The sequence below is a fragment of the Gossypium arboreum genome, chromosome 3, assembly GCF_025698485.1.
Source record: "Gossypium arboreum isolate Shixiya-1 chromosome 3, ASM2569848v2, whole genome shotgun sequence".
Lineage (NCBI taxonomy): Eukaryota > Viridiplantae > Streptophyta > Magnoliopsida > Malvales > Malvaceae > Gossypium > Gossypium arboreum.
The window spans coordinates 139,201,478-139,220,876 of NC_069072.1; the positions used below are offsets into that span (position 1 = coordinate 139,201,478).

Below are 19,399 nucleotides of genomic sequence, written 5' to 3' on the forward strand. Positions count from 1 at the left end.
TTGGCAAGGGTGCTGCAACTACCTGAAGCATTTGAGGTGCAAGATGTAAAAAAAGCACTTTTTTGAGTAAATTAAGGTGAATATGTAAATTTGTGCTTCTTGAATCAAGGGGGCTTTTTCGCTTCTATACAAAAAAGTGTGGCTAGGACTTGGCTTGCGCTTAATCAATTGAAAGGATAGCATAAAGAAATGCAAAACATGTGATAACCCAACATGTCAATCATCTTTTCCTCTATTTCTCTTCTTTCTTATCTTTCAATGGTATAGTGATCCATTGGTGTGTTATACAGCTCTCTTATAGGGTTGAATTATTTACTTGCTCCATCTTTGTAACCTTAGGCTGGTAAAAAGATTCTCCACATAACATGTTGCACCTAGTTGGACCTTAGAAAACAAACTAGCTCTTCTTTTAAGCTCCATGTAATTAGTTATTTGATTTGTTGAAGCTATTGGTTAATTTAGATGATTTGATTATGCACTTCCTCAATTTACATATACACTTGATCATCTCTTTCAAAATGCCTTTTTTAATGCATTCAGATCTTGCATATGCAGTTTGATTTGTTTAGCCTCTGTTACTGAGATTGTCCATTTAAAATTATTTGATGATAAACTTCCCTTTGCCTGTGGTGGCCATAATTTCAGCACTATTGAATTTAGTCTTTTGGTCTATGTCTGGATCTTTAGGCACTAGATTTGAAGCCAAACTATGTGCGTGCTTGGGCAAACATGGGTATCAGTTACACCAACCAGGTTTGTTATATCTTTCACTGTTCTCTCATTGTCTTGACATTCATGAAAAGGGAACTGCATTTCTTTCTTTATGTCTTCATTTCCTATTGCATATTTCTGAGATGGTCAATCCTTCTAAATGAAAATTTATGGGTATGTGATCAGGAATTAAATCACCTTATTTTCAATATAGAGGTCTCAACATATTTTGGAAAAAATAATTCGTTTGAAATAACACTAATCCCGATGGAAAGATGAAAGCTTATTTTATTGGTCAGTAATAAATTTTTATGGTCTAAAATGAAACCCATTATGTATCCAAGATTAATTTATTTTTGGTAAGGATACTCCCTTATTTGACACACCCTTTACCATGTACATACGTCACAAATCATCTTGTAAAATTTGACACGAGATATGTATTTGTATCAAGAAAAAGCAGGTTGGGACTGAATTGAATAAAATGAAAAGTACACTAATTCTGAAATTGTACCCGGCGTGTGGCGAAATGACCAGCTTATTCCCATATTCTCTCCTACTTTTCCTTTATTTCTAACGTTCCTTTCTCCTTTATTACCTACTCTTTTGATTAGTTTTATGTACGTCCAGTAGGCCCGTTCCCTCCCCTAAAATTTACGAAACCAATTACTCTACCCCTTTAAATATTTTATTTTCCGGATGAAAATAAAATAAAAATATTATAATATAGTTATGTTATAAACCCTCTGTTAAATCAAGATCCATTGTCATTAGCTTCTTTCTCTCTCTCGAAAAAGGAAAAGAAAAGGTTTGAATTCATGAATCAGTGGTAGCTTCTTCCGAATGAGTGAGTTGAGGTAGTGCTAGTCTTTCTTTTAAGGTATAAATTTGATTCTTTAGAAAAATCTTGTTTTTTCTTCATCTCTTTTTATTCTGTTTGGTTTCTCTGATCGAGGAAAATCGAGGAAAATTTGTATCAAACTTGACATTAGTCCTTGTTCTTTTTAAATAATTCCTGATTCACCTGTGAGTAGGCAAATTCTGTTCATCCTGCATTTTCCCGGAAGCCAAACAGGAGACTTAAATGTTTTTAATTTCGAAAATTTTGTTCTCTTACGGAAATATTGAAAAAATACATGTCTTTCAGTTGATCCCTTTATTCTCTCCGATTTCCCCTTAATTTTTTTCTAACGTCTTTTTTCCTTTACCGGCTGTTAATTTTCTTTCTTATTCTGTTCCGGCTTTATCTCTGTCATATTCCGACTCGGAATAAGATATTCCCGGATATCCTGTCTTTTCTTATTCCGGTTCTCAATATTTGGCTTCCGGTTTATGGGTTTTAGTGGCCGGTTCAGCTATTTTTTCTTGTCTGGACCGGCCAACCTGTCATACTTATTCCGGCCAGGGATATCCCATTCCAGGGATATCCCGGTTCGTTGTTATCCCGTATTGGTATATCCCGGCTTAGGTATATCCCATTCTGGGAATATCCCGATTCCCCACTTTTTTTTCCTCAAGTCTCTTTATCTTCTTTGTCTTTAATTTCTCAAAAAAAAAAAAAAGCAATTTAAAGAAGGTATTAATTACCATAAATGTTACCGTTGTCACATGGGGATTTAGAAAATTATGTTGTCTCTCTTCCCTTCATAGCTTCCCCATTTCTTCACCTATTCATCCAGCTCTTCAAATTTATTTTCCTTTATTTATTTCCCCTTTTTTTCTCTGTTGTTTTTCCATTCTTTGATCTCTGTTAATTCGCTCTTTCGTTTTCTTTATTCTCTTTCCCTTCCTTTATTGTCCTTTCGTAACAAACCCCAGACACTGCCGCGCCATCAACACCTTCCGGCATCTTACCTCCGATCAAAGGTCAGTTTTGAATCCTCAAATCTATCTCTTCTATCCATAGCACCCCATTTATTCGCCGACTCCCTCTCTCTCTCTCTTGTCTGTTTTGAATTTCTTCCTCTCATTTTTTTCTAGTTTTGGGTGCACAGAAAGACGCTACACTAGGTTTTCTCTGCCGTTTCTGGTTTTTGTGATTTTTTGAATTTCTCTGCTTCATTGGTGACTGATTTCAGGTATGAATCATCACTTGTACTTTGTCTTTGTCTTTGCCATTTTATTTAGTTTTAGTAAAGTCTCTTCTTTCCTTTCCCTTTTATCTCACTTAAGATAATGCTTTAAACTTTTTCACCTGTCTTTCTTTCTAATGTGACAGTCCAGATAGCCTACTGGTCTCGTGGATAAAAAACTGCTTCCTGGGATATGTAGTACTCCTCCTGTCCATAAATAACTGTTTTTAGTTAGTATCTTTCTTGCCCTGTGTATACATTCATGGATTCCTTTCTATCTCTTTTGCAGGTGCAAAATTTATAATAAATAGAAGTTGAAACCGCTTATGGTATTGGAATTTTTGAAAACATTGTCTCATTTCGTCTCATTCGTCTCCATTTTTTTAATTTAACAGATATTTTCTTTCGGTATCTGTTCTCCTGTCTTTCCATCCGGCCATGGCTCTTTTATTGTTAATGACGTCGCCCTTTTCATTATTGTTTTAGTTTCAGATATATGCTTCTTTTTACTTCTATTTTCAGTGTGTTTTTGTCATGGTTTTTTGTTTTCACCTTTAGAGGATAAAGTCATTAAGAAAAAAACATAAGGTTTTAAGTTTTTCTCAAACCCTACCACAGTATTGTGTCCAATTCAAAACGATGAAGATAGCAGTGGAAGGGTGCATGCATGGAGATCTCGACAAGGTCTACGACACCATTAAATACATCGAAAACACTCGCAACATCAAAATTGACCTCCTCCTTTGTTATGGTGATTTCCAGGTTCTTTCTCTCACACTCTCACTTTCTCCAATTTGTTGTTTTTATACGAAATTTTGTCACTTTCCAAATACCCATTTTTTATATGAACTTAATTTTTTTTCTTTTGCAACTTAGGCAGTCAGGAATGGAAAAGATATGGATAGCCTTAATGTGGCCCCAAAATATAGGGAGATGAAGTCATTCTGGATATACTATTCGGGTCAGGAGGTTGCCCCAATTCCCACGATTTTTATCGGTGGAAATAATGAAGCTTCTAATTATTTATGGGAATTGTAAGTCACCCCCTTTTCTTCATATGTTCTAGCTTGGGGATTCTGATTCTTTTATGAAAAGGCCTTGAATTTTACCTTCTGCTATTGAAATGTGTAAACTTTAGGTATTATGGGGGATGGGCAGCACCTAATATATACTTCTTGGGGTATGCTGTGGTTGTGAAGTTTGGCAATATCCGTATCAATGGACTTTCCGGAATTTACAATGCGCGTAATTATTGTTTAGGTTGGGTATGAAGTTCTTTTACTTGTCTATTCTATGTTTATTCTGAAGTTCTTTTAATGGTGATTGTATATTTACTGCAAGCGAGTGTCAGATATGTTATATTGATTCTTATTTAGGGTGGACAGTCGAAGCTTTGAAACTGAAATGAATTAGCTTTTCCTTGAGCAGGACACCATGAAAGGCCACCTTATAATGACAATACTATCAGGTCTGTGTATCATGTTCGGGAGTACGATGTTCACAAGCTCATGCACCTAGAGAAACTGATTGATATTTTCCTTTCACACGATTGGCCGCTCAGCATCACTGATTATGGAAACTGGCAACAACTTGTTTGCTGCAAAAAAACATTTCAAAGGTGAGGTAATTATATTCAATTGGTGGAAATGGACATATGTGATAGAATGAAAATGTTCATATCAAGCGTCTTCAGTTTTCTTGTTGACCATTCCTGGTTGCTTGTTGGTTGACACATATTTCCTAGATCCAGCAAGGAACTCTTGGAAGCAAACCTGCTGCTCAGCTGCTCAAAAAACTCAGACCATCGTATTGGTTTTCAGCTCACTTGCACTGCAAATTCACCGCTCTTGTTGAACATGAAGAGGGTGGTCGAGTGACAAAATTTCTTGCACTCGATAAATGCCTTCCAGGGCGCAAGTTCTTGCAGGTATCTGTCATATGTTCTGACCATTTCATTTAGGTTCTTTCTTTTGGTCTTTGCTGGAAGCTAATAAATGAATTCTGGCTTTCTTTGATCTTTTAGGTTGTTGATATTGATCTGATCTAGGACCTTATGAGGTTCAGTACGATGAAGAATGGCTGGCAATAACACGGAAATTGAACTGTGTCTTTCCTTTGACCTTCCGACGTGGAGACGTTGGGTGTGCGTATATATGACATTTTTGTTTTGACCATGCCACTTATCTCACTCTCTCTTTCTCTTGGGTGGGGTGGACTAATGTTTTATTTGAAAATGTGCAATTTTCTATTTTTGCAAGTACTATTACTCTACAAGAACTTGTGAGCTGACAACTGCTGTTCTAATAGGTTGGAGAACAAAGCTCGACATGCAAGATTGTCGTCAATGGGTTAAGAGCAGGATGGAAGACAGAGGAGCCAAACCTTGTGAATTTTCTCAAACAGCTCCACCTCACAAACCCTTTGATTCTTACTTTTTCTGGTAAATAATATGGTGATATTTTGATGCTTTTCCTTCTTTGAGGTGCTAATAGTATCTCCATTAATGGTTCTATCTTTTGGATTTAAGAAACTTACCATATATGTTTGCATATTTATACCATAGGCATCTCAATATTACTGTCACTGTGGTTATGAAACACTATCCTTCATTTTTTATCTTCTTTTAGCTCAATTAATTGTTGGTTAGTGAATGCGTTCTTTTTTATTTTGATTTGCAACTAGAATAATCATGACTTTTGCAATTTGTTTTTGCTCGATTTCTTTTTTAATTATTAAAATTTTCTCACCTTTTGTAGGTTCTCCCCGTAATCCTCAGATTGTATCTTTTTTGGAATTACTAGATCTTCCTTATGTTCTTGATAATGCATCGGACTCCAGGGATACTCCTTCATTGCCTCAAAAGGGTAAAGAGTTTTCTATTTACCTTGTCCCACTCAGTTTTGATGCCTTGTCCCTTTATACGGTACTTAGCAGCTTTTTGTTAATCTTGATTGTGATGCAGTCAAACCTAGAGTATACATGAATCTAGGAATACCTTTTGCTTCTCGTGTTTAATATGGTGCTGGTGCTCTCCAATATAGTTTAATGGGATAGATAATTGATCATTTGCTTTCAACCAAGGTAGAACATTGAATGCGCCTAATGTTTTGAGCTTTGTGCATATCATACGCAATGCTATAACTTTGCCTCGTCCACGTTGATTGAACTAAATCCATTAAATTTCTTAAGGTGACATCGTTTTTCCTGTTGGTTCATTAGATGATTACAGCGAAGACATTCCCAATGAAGATGAGGATGATCTAGAAGATGATGCAGAACGGAATAATGAAAATCGGTCCTCATGAATGTGAATAATATTTCTATCAACCAAGAGGTTTATTAGTACAAAAAGATTGATGGCAATATCTTGCTATACTATGAGGCTTTACTTGTTTGTGAAGTTGGCAACTTGGTTTAATGGCCCACACTTTTCCAACTTTCATCAGTAGAGGAGAGCACCTATACAAGTTTCTTTCTTTCTTTCTATCTAACATAATGTATAAACATCAAATATTATATCAATAGCTATTATCACAGTCATTCATTATATGAGCTTGAATTTGGAATCTCAAATTTTTTGGGGCTTTTCTAATTGAATTGATGTTATTAATATGGATAAATGACAATAGCATGGAGTTTGTATCTTGCTCCTTGCAAATTTAGTAATTTGTTGTATTCCGACATCCAGGAACATCCAAGGCATGGCACCCTTAATCAGGCATGAACTTTGTTCTTTTTCAATAAGCAATTTTCAGACATGCTCATTGGTTACAATCAATTAGCACATTTATAAGATTATTAAATTGTTTAAAGGGATATTAGAAGGGTGAACTAGAAAAATTGTAAAGGAAATTTTCGCATTTTATTCTTAGTTTTATAGAACTTAAAAGAACCTTTATTTTAAGAAATTGTGATTTATAAATTAAAATGTAAATTTTGATATCGAAGAAACTAAGACTAGGATTAATGGTGCAGTTATGGAGGAAGGAGATGTTAAAGCCTCTTAGAAGGCTGTGGAAGAAGATAATGAATCTAAAAGGTTGTTATATTGTTTTTGGAGTCCAATCAATTGGCTTAAGATGTTTGCAATGGAAATACATTAGAGTTTTGTATTTAAGGTGATATCAGTTTATGGAATAAGCCAAGGATTAGGTGGGGCTCTTGTTAGAGACTGAAGTATTTCATGAATTATGTTCAGAAGGTACAGTCTTCTGAGTCACAGGTTTATTCTGTGATTATTTATATTTCTTGGATTGTAAATTTTATTTGAGGTCTTCTCATTGATATTGTGTTCATTAGAGGTTATAGAAGACACGTAATTATTTCATTCTATCTAAAATTTTTTACGTTTTCTGCCTCCTCCTTTACTTATATTTTATAGTTTCCCTCAATCCATAAATGCAATCTCATTGATATGCTCCTTTCGTCCATGGTAGTATAAGCTGCCATACTTTTATTATTTTTTTGAGTAAATCAGGCTGATATATTAAATAAAATAAAATTAATAGAACTGAAATACCCAGAATTCCAGACTCAATATAGACTTACAGAGCTTAATTATACCTGCATATATGGGCTATTTATGAAGTCTGATCTAATTTAATACGTAGATAACTCTAATCATCAATCAAATAATATATTTCAATTTAAAATTTATAAATAGTAAATTTATATTCTCCTTTATATTTTTAGATATATATTTTATTAATTTTTCTTACAATAAAATTATTTATGAATTACTAGAAAAGTTTAAAATAGTTATATTAAAAATATATGGGTAATAAAAAAATTAACATTTCTTAGTTTGAAATGTCCAAGAACCATCTCAAATTTTAAGTTTCTTTTTGTTAGTCACCACATTTAATATCATTAAACTACCAGATTTTAATTATATTTTTTTAATTCTTTATATATTTGATATAATAAATAGTATTATTTTAAAAATAAATATATTTAGACATTGAGAATATAAAAGTGTATTAAATGAAATTTTGAAAAGTAAATAACTCAATTATCACTTTATTAAATGAGTGTATTAAATAGCAATAGTTACCGTTGGCAGGAGAAGATTCCTTCTGCCCGTTTTCATCTGTCTTTTCAAATCCCCTTCCTTCCCATTTCTTCACCATCTCTTTCTCTTCAAAATTTTCCTCTCTAATCCGTTTTCATCTCTTCCTTCTCAATCGTTTCTGCTTTTTATTTTTAATTTTTTTATTGTGATATTGGAATCACTTGCTTCATCCATAGATTTTGGGTTTTCAGCCCTAGGAAATATTGTTTCGGTTCGTCTTTTCAAATCTATGGATGTCGCTGTGGTTGTTCTTGTTGGATGCTTTGGGAAAGAAAGAAATTCTGGTTCTGCAAGATTTCACCAGCCATGGCGTCTCTTTTACAGTCAACTACTTTATTATTCATATTCTCTATTACATTGATTCTTATCCCAAATAGACACGCTATTCCCTTCATCGTATTGCATGGTAATGTTCTTATCCCAATATCTTTTCTTTTCAATTTTAGTGTTCTTATGCACTCTCCCATGGCTTAAATTCATTCTTTAATGCCCTAAAACTTGAGATGAATGGGGATTAGTTGCCAGTTTAACCTGATACCCATATTTCTTTTATGGATATAATGCTTAAAGTTCAACTAAGACCACATAACTTCATTTCTAGTGAAATTGTTTAAGCAATTGTGCCTTTGTATAAATTGTTAAAATTCTGTTAAATGTACGGGTTAAACAGTATTATATGCCAGTTTAACCTGAAACCCATATTTCATTTATTTGATATCGTATAATATTGACTGTCAAAGCAGTAGTAATTGTATTTTGGTTTTCTAATAATCTGGTTTGTTCGCAAGGTCGATTATTGTACAATGCATCACGGATTCCCCAAGCTTAAACATACCGATTCCTTTTCATCCATGATTGTCGAAATTATCCAACTTTATGCTAGCTTAAACATACCGATTCCTTTTCATCCATTCAGCAAATCAACACATTCACACTCATACACATATTAACCATTTTCATCTCAATATAATACTCAAAGTTAGCTACATATAACTATCTCAAAATACTCAACCATAACAAACAAATACTCAACATGATTCTTTGCCTGGCAAGGTTTACCATTTACCTTTCTATTCCACCTGAATCTAAATAATTTTGAATCATGTCTAATGCCCTGTGAATACTATCATATTTTAGGAAATAGAACAACCTATTGATTTAGCAAGCAAGAAAACCTTTGAACACAAAGGATCTGTTTTCTTGTACCGCTGCATTTTGTGTTTGTATTTGCTGGCTTGATATAGCCACTTTGGTGTACCATGCAATGTTCATTTTTTATATATGAAAACTTTTACTGAAAAGGGATAGAAGGAGCTATTTTTCGTTTAAACATTGAAGTTTGCAATATGATTGATATCATGTTTATCTTAGTGGCCAGAGGCTTCAGTCAGAGTACTAGATCTAAGGCCGCAGTCTTTGCCTGGCTGCTAATGTTCTGGATCTAACCTATTATCATTTGTTGTCACATGAACTAGTAGTGCATTACATTTCACTTATCATCCGCTTCTATTTATTCTTGAACCATGTCAAAACCCTTTTGGCTTAATTAAAAATAATTTGAATGGATATCTTAAACTATGTCTATATCAAGCCTATGAAGTGTAATGTTTCACATTTATTGCAAATTGTTTTGGATGATTAATGTGTCTGCTTGTCATAATCTTGAGACTTACATGGATTATGCAAGACCTTTTTATACTTCTGTTATTCTTGATTAATGCATCTGCAGTTTTATGTGGTCTTTACTGGGGTCCATATATTTGACTCTGTAGACAAAATGCAATTCACTGATTAGATATCTCTGTACAGGCTATTGCAGCAATGATGCGTGCTCAGGAGGCCGATCCTACCAATCTGGAAGTACTTCTTGCTCTTGGTGTGAGTCATACAAATGGTTAGTGAAAGCTTATTGCTTTAATCAAGATGAGCTTAAAATTTTGGAGTGTCAAACAAATAATACTGTTTGAAAGTTCAGAATTGGAGCAGATTGTTGCTTACCCAAAGTAAGTACACTAGGGTATAATTCTTTGTTTTTTTGGTTGGTTTTTGTCTTTTGGAACAATGCCTTGATATTGCAATCTTGGTTTGAGTGTAAGCCGCTTCCTCTAATGTTACTGTGGGATAGTTTGCTTATGTTGTGAATGCTGTGATTACAAGAGTGTCTTTTTTGCATATGGTTTCCATGACTGCAGTGATTATATATTGGACTTAGAGTTTTACATACGGTGACAGGATATAATTTTCCTTAAGATTACTAGAAGCTTATCCCTAACATTATATTTTGGAAATGTTATTGTTATATTCTGGTGTTAATCGAAGTGTTTTCTGCCATACAGGTTGCTAGATTATTCAATGAAGTTGGTCAGATGTCTCCTGAGGATGCTGATGTATACATTGTCCTTGGTGTTCAGTATAATTTGTTGGGAGAATATGATAAGGCCATTGCATCTTTCAAAACTGCTTTGAAACTTAAACCTAATGATTATTCTCTTTGGAACAAGCCTGGTGCAACATACCTTATCAACAGGTAGCTTCTTCATGATTCCCCCTTGAATAGTGGTGTCCTATCTGTATACCATCTGATATGTTAATTTCATAATTACTTTTTTATAATTAAAAATTTATTTTCCCTATCCTAAAATTTTGGGTTTCTCTTTACTAAGTTGGAGCACCTGTAATGTGTGAAATTCAAAATATATGAGTGCTATGATTTTACTAAGAATCAATTTGTATGGTGTGTTGGTCACTATTTTGCATGTTAGGCCAGAATAAAAAAAAATGAATTATGAAGGTGTTGACAATGTCGGCAAGGGTGCTGTAACTACCTGAACCATTTGAGGTGCAAGATGTAAAAAAAGCACTTTTTTGAGTAAATTAAGGTGAATATGTAAATTTCTGCTTCTTGAATCAAGGGGGCTTTTTCGCTTCTATACAAAAAAGTGTGGCTAGGACTTGGCTTGTGCTTAATCAATTGAAAGGATAGCATAAAGAAATGCAAAACATGTGATAACCCAACATGTCAATCTTCTGTGTGCCAAACTCTTATGGGTTGCATCATCTTTTCCTCTATTTCTCTTCTTTCTTATCTTTCGATTGTAAAGTGATGCATTGGTGTGTTATACAGCTCTCTTATAGGGTTGAATTATTTACTTGCTCCATCTTTGTAACCTTAGTCTGCTAAAAAGATTCTCCAAATAACATGTTGCACCTAGTTGGACCTTAGAAAACAGACTAGCTCTTCTATTAAGCTCCATGTAATTAGTTATTTGATTTTTGAAGCTATTTGTTAATTTAGATGATTTGATTATGCACTTCCTCAATTTATATATACCCTTGATCATCTCTTTCAAAATGCATTTTTTAATGCATTCAGATCTTGCATATGCAGTTTGATTTGTTTAGCCTCTGTTACTGAGATTGTCCATTTAAAATTATTTGATGATAAACTTCCCTTTACCTGTGGTGGCCATATTTTCAGCACTATTGAATTTAGTCTTTTGGTCTATGTCTGGATCTTTAGGCACTAGATTTGAAGCCAAACTATGTGCGTGCTTGGGCAAACATGGGTATCAGTTACGCCAACCAGGTTTGTTATATCTTGCACTGTTCTCTCATTGTCTTGACATTCATGAAAAGGGAACTAAATTTCTCTACCCCTCTAAATATTTTATTTTACAATCAAGATCCATTGTCATTAGCTTCTTTCTCTCTCTCGAAAATGGAAAAGAAAAGGTTTGAATTCATGAATCAGCGGTAGCTTCTTCCGAATGAGTGAGTCAAGGTAGTGCTAGTGTTTCTTTTAAGGTATAAATTTTGATTCTTTAAAAAAATCTTGTTTTTTCTAATTTATATCAAACTTGACATTAGTCCTTGTTCTTTTTAAATAATTCCTGATTCACCTGTGAGTTGGCAAATTCTGTTCATCCTGCATTTTCCCGGATGTCAAACAGGAGACTTAAATGTTTTAATATCTTAAAGGGGGAATCAAAATAAAATACTAAGTGACCGTTAAAATTTATTAAATATCTCTTCAATCCATGCACATTTATTATCCGTTTCTTTCTCTCTCTGTCTCTTGGTCTCCCTCTTTTGTTTTCTTTTTCTTCCTCATTTATTCTGTTTTCATAACAAATCCTCAAATATATCTCTTCAATCCAAATCTCCTCCCATTTCTTTATCGGTTCTCTCTCTCGGTCACTTTTCAATTTCTTTCCTCTCATTATTTTAGCTTTGGGTAACAAAAGGCCAAAAAAAAAAGCACACACCCTGCACCGTTTTTTGTGGTTTTTGAAATCCACTGCTTCATCGGGGACTGATTTTGAGGTATGAATCTTGAAATTTGTCTTTGTCTGTCTTTGCCTTTTGATTTCTATTTGGTTTCAGATCAATGTTTTTTTTTTACTTCTATTTCAGTGGGTTCATTTCTCTGCCGTTTCTTTGTTGCGATTTTTGTAACCCCTGCTTCATTCGAGATTGATTTCAGGTATGAATCTTTGCTTCAACATTTGTCTTTTTGCTTTTTGCTTTTTTCATCTCTGGTTTGGAGTGTGGTGTGTTTAGCTGTGTGCGTTTGGGGTGTTGTTGGTTCAGGTTTGCAGTCCTTGGTCTGACCAAAGTAAAGTCTCTTCTTTCCTCTCCCTTTTATCTCACTTAAGATAATGCTTTAAACTTTTTCGGCTGGCTTTCATTCTAATATGACTGTCCACATAGCCTACTGGTCTCGTGTATAACAAAACTGCTTTCTAGTCTGATGTCCTGCATAAGAAAAATCTCTGATTGGCTGGATTTTAAGTACTGTGAAACCAGTATCCCAATTGCTAAGTCAACCATCAGGAAATAGGCACACATGAATGACTTTAATTAAATAATTCCCTGGGAAACTCTGCAATAATTAGTTTAAACGATCGGTCTGAGGTCTGTGCTTGTAAATCCTTGAATGAGATAGATCTGTCCTTGGAATATGTAGTACTCTTCCTGTCCAGAAATGACTGTCTTTAATTTGTATCTTTCTTGCCCTGTAGCAGCAAGAAGTACACATTCATGGATTCCTTTCTATCTCTTTTGCAGGTGCAAAATCTATAATAAATAGAAGTTGAAACCGCTTATGGTATTGGAATTTTTGAAACCATTGGCTCATTCCGTCTGGTTCATCTCCACTTTCTTTTTAGAAAAATGGATGTTTTCTTTCGGTCTCTGGTCTCTTGTCTTTCCATTCTTCAATGGCTATTTTATTGTTAATCCTGCCGTCGCTCTTTACATTCCTGTTTTAGTTTTAGTTTCAGATATATGCTTCTTTTTACTTCTATTTTCAGTGTGTCTTTGTCACCATTTTTGGTTTTCACCTTTAGAGAATCACTGTTTCGTTCCTTATTAGAAACGATAGATGTTATAGGTTAGACATCACTGTTTTGTTCCGTGTTACAAATCTATTGATGTCGTTCTGTTTATTCTTTTTGTTTGTTTCCTGTGTACTTTTGTCAGAGATTTTGATTTTCAGCTTTAGAGAAAGTCTATTTCTTTCAGTATTTGAAACTATGGATCACGTTTTTTCTTTCAGTATTTGAAACTATGGATCACGTTCCTTATTACTTTATTCTCTCCTGTTTTTCCCTTATTTCTAACGTTCCTTTCTCCTGTATCAACTACTGTTTTTTCCCTTGTTTTCAAATATTTTCCTTCTCTCCTGTTCTCTTTCTCCCAGCCTCCTTTCTTGTCCTTTCTTTCTTCATACACACAAAGATGGTACACTAGGTAGAGGCTTTTCGTGAGATAAATCCCAAGTTTTGTTTGCCGTTTCTGTTATTTGTGATTTTTGGAACCCCCTAATTCATCGGATATTGATTTCAGGGATGAATATGTATTTGTCTCTTTCCTTTTCATCTCTGTTTTTAGTTTCAAATCTATGCTTCTTTCTACTAATATTTTCAGTGGACTTTTGCCAGGATTTTCGGTTTTGGAATGATGGGAGGCAGTCTGACCCTATTTGCAAATGCACTGTAAGTTGCTTCGATTGTGAAAGTCTCTAAATCTTTGTGTTCTCATTTTGCATACGAGAGTTGAGGTATAAAATTTCATTCTTTTAAAAAATATTGTTTTTTTTTGGTTTTTTAAATAATTACTGATCCACCTGTGGGTTGTCATATTCTGTTCATTCTGCTTTTCCCGGAAGCCAAACAAGAGACTTGAATGCTATTTATTACGAAAATTTTTCTATCCCGTAGAGATTTTCCATTGTCCTGCTGTAGTTAGTTTTCATTCATTTTCGGAATAAGCTATTGCACGGATACTCTGCCTTCTCTTATTCCGTGTTATATTCCGAGTCTGAATAAGCTATTCCAAGGATACACTGCCTTTTATTATTCCGGTTCTGAATATTTGGCTGCCGGTTTATGGGTTTTAGTGGCCGGTTCAGCTATTTGTTCTTGTCTGGACCGGGCAACCTGTCATGCTTATTCCAGCCGGGGATATCCCATTCGACGGATATCCCGGTTCACTATTATCCGTGGAATATCCCATTCTCCGGACATCCCGGTTCGGGTTTTTTTGGACTCCGGTTCTGTTTTTTGAATCTGGTTCGGTTTTTTAGAACCCCGGTTCGTGTTTTTTGAATCCGGTTCGATTTTTTGACCCCGGTTCGGTTTTTTGACCCTGGTTCAATTTTTTTAAGGGTTTGGGTTTCGGGGTTTTTTGGGGACTTTGGGGGTTTTTGGGTTTAGGGTTTAGGGTTTAGGGGTTTAGGGTTTAGGGTTTAGGGTTTTTAGGGTTTAGGGTTGGGGGTTTAGGGGTTTAGGGTTTAGGGTTTGGGGTTTGGGGTTTGGGGGTTTGGGGTTTTGGGGTTTGGGGGGTTTGGGTTTGGGGGTTTGGGGGGGTTTGGGGTTTGGGGGGGTTTGGGGTTGGGGTTGGGGGTTTGGGTTTGGGGTTTGGGGTTTGGGGTTTGGGGTTTGGGGTTTTGGGGTTTTGGGGGGGTTTGGGGTTTAGGGTTGGGGTTTGGGGGGGTTTGGGTTTGGTTTGGGGTTTGGGGTTTAGGGGTTTTTTTGGGGGGTTTGGGTTTGGGTTTGGGGTTTGGGGGGTTTGGGGTTTGGGGTTTGGGGTTTGGGGTTTGGGGTTTGGGGTTTGGGGTTTGGGGTTTGGGGTTTGGGGTTTGGGGTTTGGGGTTTGGGGTTTGGGGTTTTGGGGTTTGGGGTTTGGGGTTTGGGGTTTGGGGTTTGGGGTTTGGGGTTTGGGGTTTGGGGTTTTAGGGGTTTGGGGTTTGGGGTTTGGGGTTTGGTTGGGGTTTGGGGTTTGGGGTTTGGGGGGGTTTGGGGTTGGGGTTTGGGGGGGCCTTAGGGTTTGGGGTTTGGGGTTTGGGGTTTTGGGGTTTGGGGTTTGGGGTTTGGGGTTTGGGGTTTGGGGTTTGGGGTTTGGGGTGGGGGTTTGGGGTTTGGGGTTTGGGGGTTTGGGGTTTTTGGGGTTTGGGGTTTGGGGTTGGGGTTTGGGGTTTGGGGTTTGGGGTTTTGGGGGGTTGGGGGGTTGGGGGGTTTGGCCTGGGGCCTGGGGGGGCCTGGGGGTGGAGGCCCAGGCCCAGGCAGGGCCCAGGTTCAGGCCCAGGCCCAGGCCCAGGCCCAGGCCCAGGCCCAGGCCCAGGCCCAGGGCCCAGGGCCCAGGGCCCAGGCCCAGGCCCAGGCCCAGGCCCAGGGCCAGGCCCAGGCCCAGGCCCAGGCCCAGGCCCAGGCCCAGGGCCCAGGCCCAGGCCCAGGCCCAGGCCCAGGCCCAGGCCCAGGCCCAGGCCCAGGCCCAGGCCCAGGCCCAGGCCCAGGCCCAGGCCCAGGCCCAGGCCCAGGGCCAGGCCCAGGCCCAGGCCCAGGCCCAGGCCCAGGCCCAGGCCCAGGCCCAGGCCCAGGCCCAGGGCCCAGGCCCAGGCCCAGGCCCAGGCCCAGGGCCCAGGCCCAGGCCCAGGCCCAGGCCCAGGCCCAGGCCCAGGCCCAGGCCCAGGCCCAGGCCCAGGCCCAGGCCCAGGCCCAGGCCCAGGCCCAGGCCCAGGCCCAGGCCCAGGCCCAGGCCCAGGCCCCCAGGCCCAGGCCCAGGGCCCAGGCCCAGGCCCAGGCCCAGGCCCAGGCCCCAGGCCCAGGCCCAGGCCCAGGCCCAGGCCCAGGCCCAGGCCCAGGCCCAGGCCCAGGCCCAGGGCCCAGGGCCCAGGCCCAGGCCCAGGCCCAGGCCCAGGCCCAGGCCCAGGCCCAGGCCCAGGCCCAGGCCCAGGCCCAGGCCCAGGCCCAGGCCCAGGCCCAGGCCCAGGCCCAGGCCCAGGCCCAGGGCCCAGGCCCAGGCCCAGGCCCAGGCCCAGGCCCAGGCCCAGGCCCAGGCCCAGGCCCAGGCCCAGGCCCAGGCCCAGGCCCAGGCCCAGGCCCAGGCCCAGGCCCAGGCCCAGGCCCAGGCCCAGGCCCAGGGCCCAGGCCCCCAGGCCCAGGCCCAGGCCCAGGCCCAGGCCCCCAGGCCCAGGCCCCCAGGCCCAGGCCCAGGCCCAGGCCCAGGCCCAGGCCCAGGCCCAGGCCCAGGCCCAGGCCCAGGCCCAGGCCCAGGCCCAGGCCCAGGCCCAGGCCCCCAGGCCCAGGCCCAGGCCCAGGCCCAGGGCCCAGGCCCAGGCCCAGGCCCAGGCCCAGGGCCCAGGCCCAGGGCCCAGGCCCAGGCCCAGGGCCAGGCCCAGGCCCAGGGCCAGGGCCCAGGCCCAGGCCCAGGCCCAGGCCCAGGCCCAGGCCCAGGCCCAGGCCCAGGCCCAGGCCCCAGGCCCAGGCCCAGGCCCAGGCCCAGGCCCAGGCCCAGGCCCAGGCCCAGGCCCAGGCCCAGGCCCAGGCCCAGGCCCAGGCCCAGGCCCAGGCCCAGGCCCAGGCCCAGGCCCAGGGCCCAGGCCCAGGCCCAGGCCCAGGGCCCAGGCCCAGGCCCAGGCCCAGGCCCAGGCCCAGGCCCAGGCCCAGGGCCAGGGGCCCAGGCCCAGGCCCAGGCCCAGGCCCAGGCCCAGCCCAGGCCCAGGCCCAGGCCCAGGCCCAGGCCCAGGGCCCAGGCCCAGGGCCAGGGCCCAGGCCCAGGCCCAGGCCCAGGCCCAGGCCCAGGGCCCCCAGGCCCAGGCCCAGGCCCAGGCCCAGGCCCAGGCCCAGGCCCAGGCCCAGGCCCAGGCCCAGGCCCAGGCCCAGGCCCAGGGCCCAGGCCCAGGCCCAGGCCCAGGCCAGGCCCAGGGCCCAGGCCCAGGCCCAGGCCCAGGCCCAGGCCCAGGCCCAGGCCCAGGCCCAGGCCCAGGCCCAGGCCCAGGCCCAGGCCCAGGCCCCCAGGCCCAGGCCCAGGCCCAGGCCCAGGCCCAGGCCCAGGCCCAGGCCAGGCAGGCCCAGGCCCAGGGCCCAGGCCCAGGCCCCCAGGCCCAGGCCCAGGCCCAGGCCCCCAGGCCCAGGCCCAGGCCCAGGCCCAGGCCCAGGCCCAGGCCCAGGCCCAGGCCCAGGCCCAGGCCCAGGCCCAGGCCCAGGCCCAGGCCCCCAGGCCCAGGCCCAGGCCCAGGCAGGCCCAGGCCCAGGCCCAGGCCCAGGCCCAGGCCCAGGCCCAGGCCCAGGCCAGGCCCAGGCCCAGGCCCAGGCCCAGGCCCAGGCCCAGGCCCAGGCCCAGGCCCAGGCCCAGGCCCAGGCCCAGGCCCAGGCCCAGGCCCAGGGGGCCCAGGCCCAGGCCCAGGCCCAGGCCCAGGCCCAGGCCCAGGCCCAGGCCCAGGCCCCCAGGCCCAGGCCCAGGGGCCCAGGCCCAGGCCCAGGGCCCAGGCCCAGGCCCAGGCCCAGGCCCAGGCCCAGGCCCAGGCCCAGGCCCAGGCCCCCAGGCCCAGGCCCAGGCCCAGGGCCCAGGGCCCAGGCCCAGGCCCAGGCCCCAGGGCCCAGGGCCCAGGCCCAGGCCCAGGCCCAGGCCCAGGCCCAGGCCCAGGGCCCAGGCCAGGGCCCAGGCCCAGGCCCAGGCCCAGGCCCAGGCCCAGGCCCAGGCCCAGGCCCAGGGCCCAGGCCCAGGCCCAGGCCCAGGCCCAGGCCCAGGCCCAGGCCCAGGCCCAGGCCCAGGGCCCAGGCCCAGGCCCAGGCCCAGGCCCAGGGCCCAGGCCCAGGCCCAGGCCCAGGCCCAGGCCCAGGCCCAGGCCCAGGCCCAGGGGCCCAGGCCCAGGCCCAGGCCCAGGCCCAGGCCCAGGCCCAGGCCCAGGCCCAGGCCCAGGCCCAGGCCCAGGCCCAGGCCCAGGCCCAGGCCCAGGCCCAGGCCCAGGCCCAGGCCCAGGCAGGCCCAGGCCCAGGCCCAGGCCCAGGCCCAGGCCCAGGCCCAGGCCCAGGCCCAGTGGCCCAGGCCCAGGCCCAGGCCCAGGCCCAGGCCCAGGCCCAGGCCCAGGCCCAGGCCCAGGCCCAGGCCCAGGCCCAGGCCCAGGCCCAGGCCCAGGCCCAGGGCCCAGGCCCAGGCCCAGGCCCAGGCCCAGGCCCAGGCCCAGGGCCCAGGCCCAGGCCCAGGCCCAGGGCCCAGGCCCAGGCCCAGGCCCAGGCCCAGGCCCAGGCCCAGGGCCCAGGCCCAGGGCCCAGGCCCAGGCCCAGGCCCAGGCCCAGGCCCAGGCCCAGTGGCCCAGGCCCAGGCCCAGGCCCAGGCCCAGGCCCAGGCCCAGGCCCAGGCCCAGGCCCAGGCCCAGGCCCAGGCCCAGGGCCCAGGCCCAGGCCCCCAGGCCCAGGGCCCAGGCCCAGGCCCAGGCCCAGGCCCAGGCCCAGGGCCCAGGCCCAGGCCCAGGCCCAGGCCCAGGGCCCAGGCCCAGGCCCAGGGCCCAGGCCCAGGGCCCAGGCCCAGGCCCAGGCCCAGGCCCAGGCCCAGGCCCAGGCCCAGGCCCAGGCCCAGGCCCAGGCCCAGGGCCCAGGCCCAGGCCCAGGCCCAGGCCCAGGCCCAGGCCCAGGCCCAGGCCCAGGCCCAGGCCCAGGCCCAGGCCCAGGCCCAGGCCCAGGCCCAGGCCCAGGCCCAGGCCCAGGCCCAGGGGCCCAGGCCCAGGCCCAGGCCCAGGGCCCAGGCCCCAGGCCCAGGCCCAGGCCCAGGCCCAGGCCCAGGCCCAGGCCCAGGCCCAGGCCCAGGCCCAGGCCCAGGCCCAGGCCCAGGCCCAGGCCCAGGCCCAGGCCCAGGCCCAGGCCCAGGGCCCAGGGCCCAGGCCCAGGCCCAGGCCCAGGCCCAGGCCCAGGCCCAGGCCCAGGCCCAGGCCCAGGCCCAGGCCCAGGCCCAGGCCCAGGCCCAGGCCCAGGCCCAGGCCCAGGCCCAGGCCCAGGCCCAGGCCCAGGCCCAGGCCCCAGGCCCAGGCCCAGGCCCAGGCCCAGGCCCAGGCCCAGGCCCAGGCCCAGGCCCAGGGCCCAGGCCCAGGCCCAGGCCCAGGCCCAGGCCCAGGCCCAGGCCCAGGCCCAGGCCCAGGCCCAGGCCCAGGCCCAGGGCCCAGGCCCAGGCCCAGGCCCAGGCCCAGGCCCAGGCCCAGGCCCAGGCCCAGGCCCAGGCCCAGGCCCAGGCCCAGGCCCAGGCCCAGGCCCAGGCCCAGGCCCAGGCC

At 45.6% G+C, this 19,399-nt stretch overlaps 1 protein-coding gene and 2 pseudogenes across 1 annotated transcript; all 3 read left to right on the forward strand.

Annotated features, from left to right (window-relative positions):
* The window catches only part of LOC108463737 (lariat debranching enzyme-like), a 28,892-nt pseudogene that overhangs the window by 5,035 nt on the left and 4,458 nt on the right, over nucleotides 1–19,399 (forward strand).
* LOC108465680 (lariat debranching enzyme-like) lies at nucleotides 32–6,356 on the forward strand (annotated as a pseudogene).
* On the forward strand, nucleotides 7,818–10,761 carry LOC128290477 (uncharacterized). Its single transcript, XM_053026128.1, has 3 exons — nucleotides 7,818–8,260; nucleotides 9,664–9,748; nucleotides 10,191–10,761. Exons 1-3 carry the CDS (start codon nucleotides 8,113–8,115, stop codon nucleotides 10,318–10,320), a joined length of 363 nt encoding a protein of 120 aa, XP_052882088.1. The 5' UTR covers nucleotides 7,818–8,112; the 3' UTR covers nucleotides 10,321–10,761.

What these genes read in the sequence shown, in the direction of transcription:
- LOC128290477 (XM_053026128.1), top strand. Translation starts at nt 8,113, where the DNA reads ATGCTTTGGGAAAGAAAGAAATTCTGGTTCTGCAAGATTTCACCAGCC. An exon ending in TCCCTTCATCGTATTGCATG is followed by an intron (nt 8,261 to 9,663) that starts GTAATGTTCTTA and finishes ATCTCTGTACAG; the next exon opens with GCTATTGCAGCAATGATGCG. An exon ending in TGGTGTGAGTCATACAAATG is followed by an intron (nt 9,749 to 10,190) that starts GTTAGTGAAAGC and finishes TCTGCCATACAG; the next exon opens with GTTGCTAGATTATTCAATGA.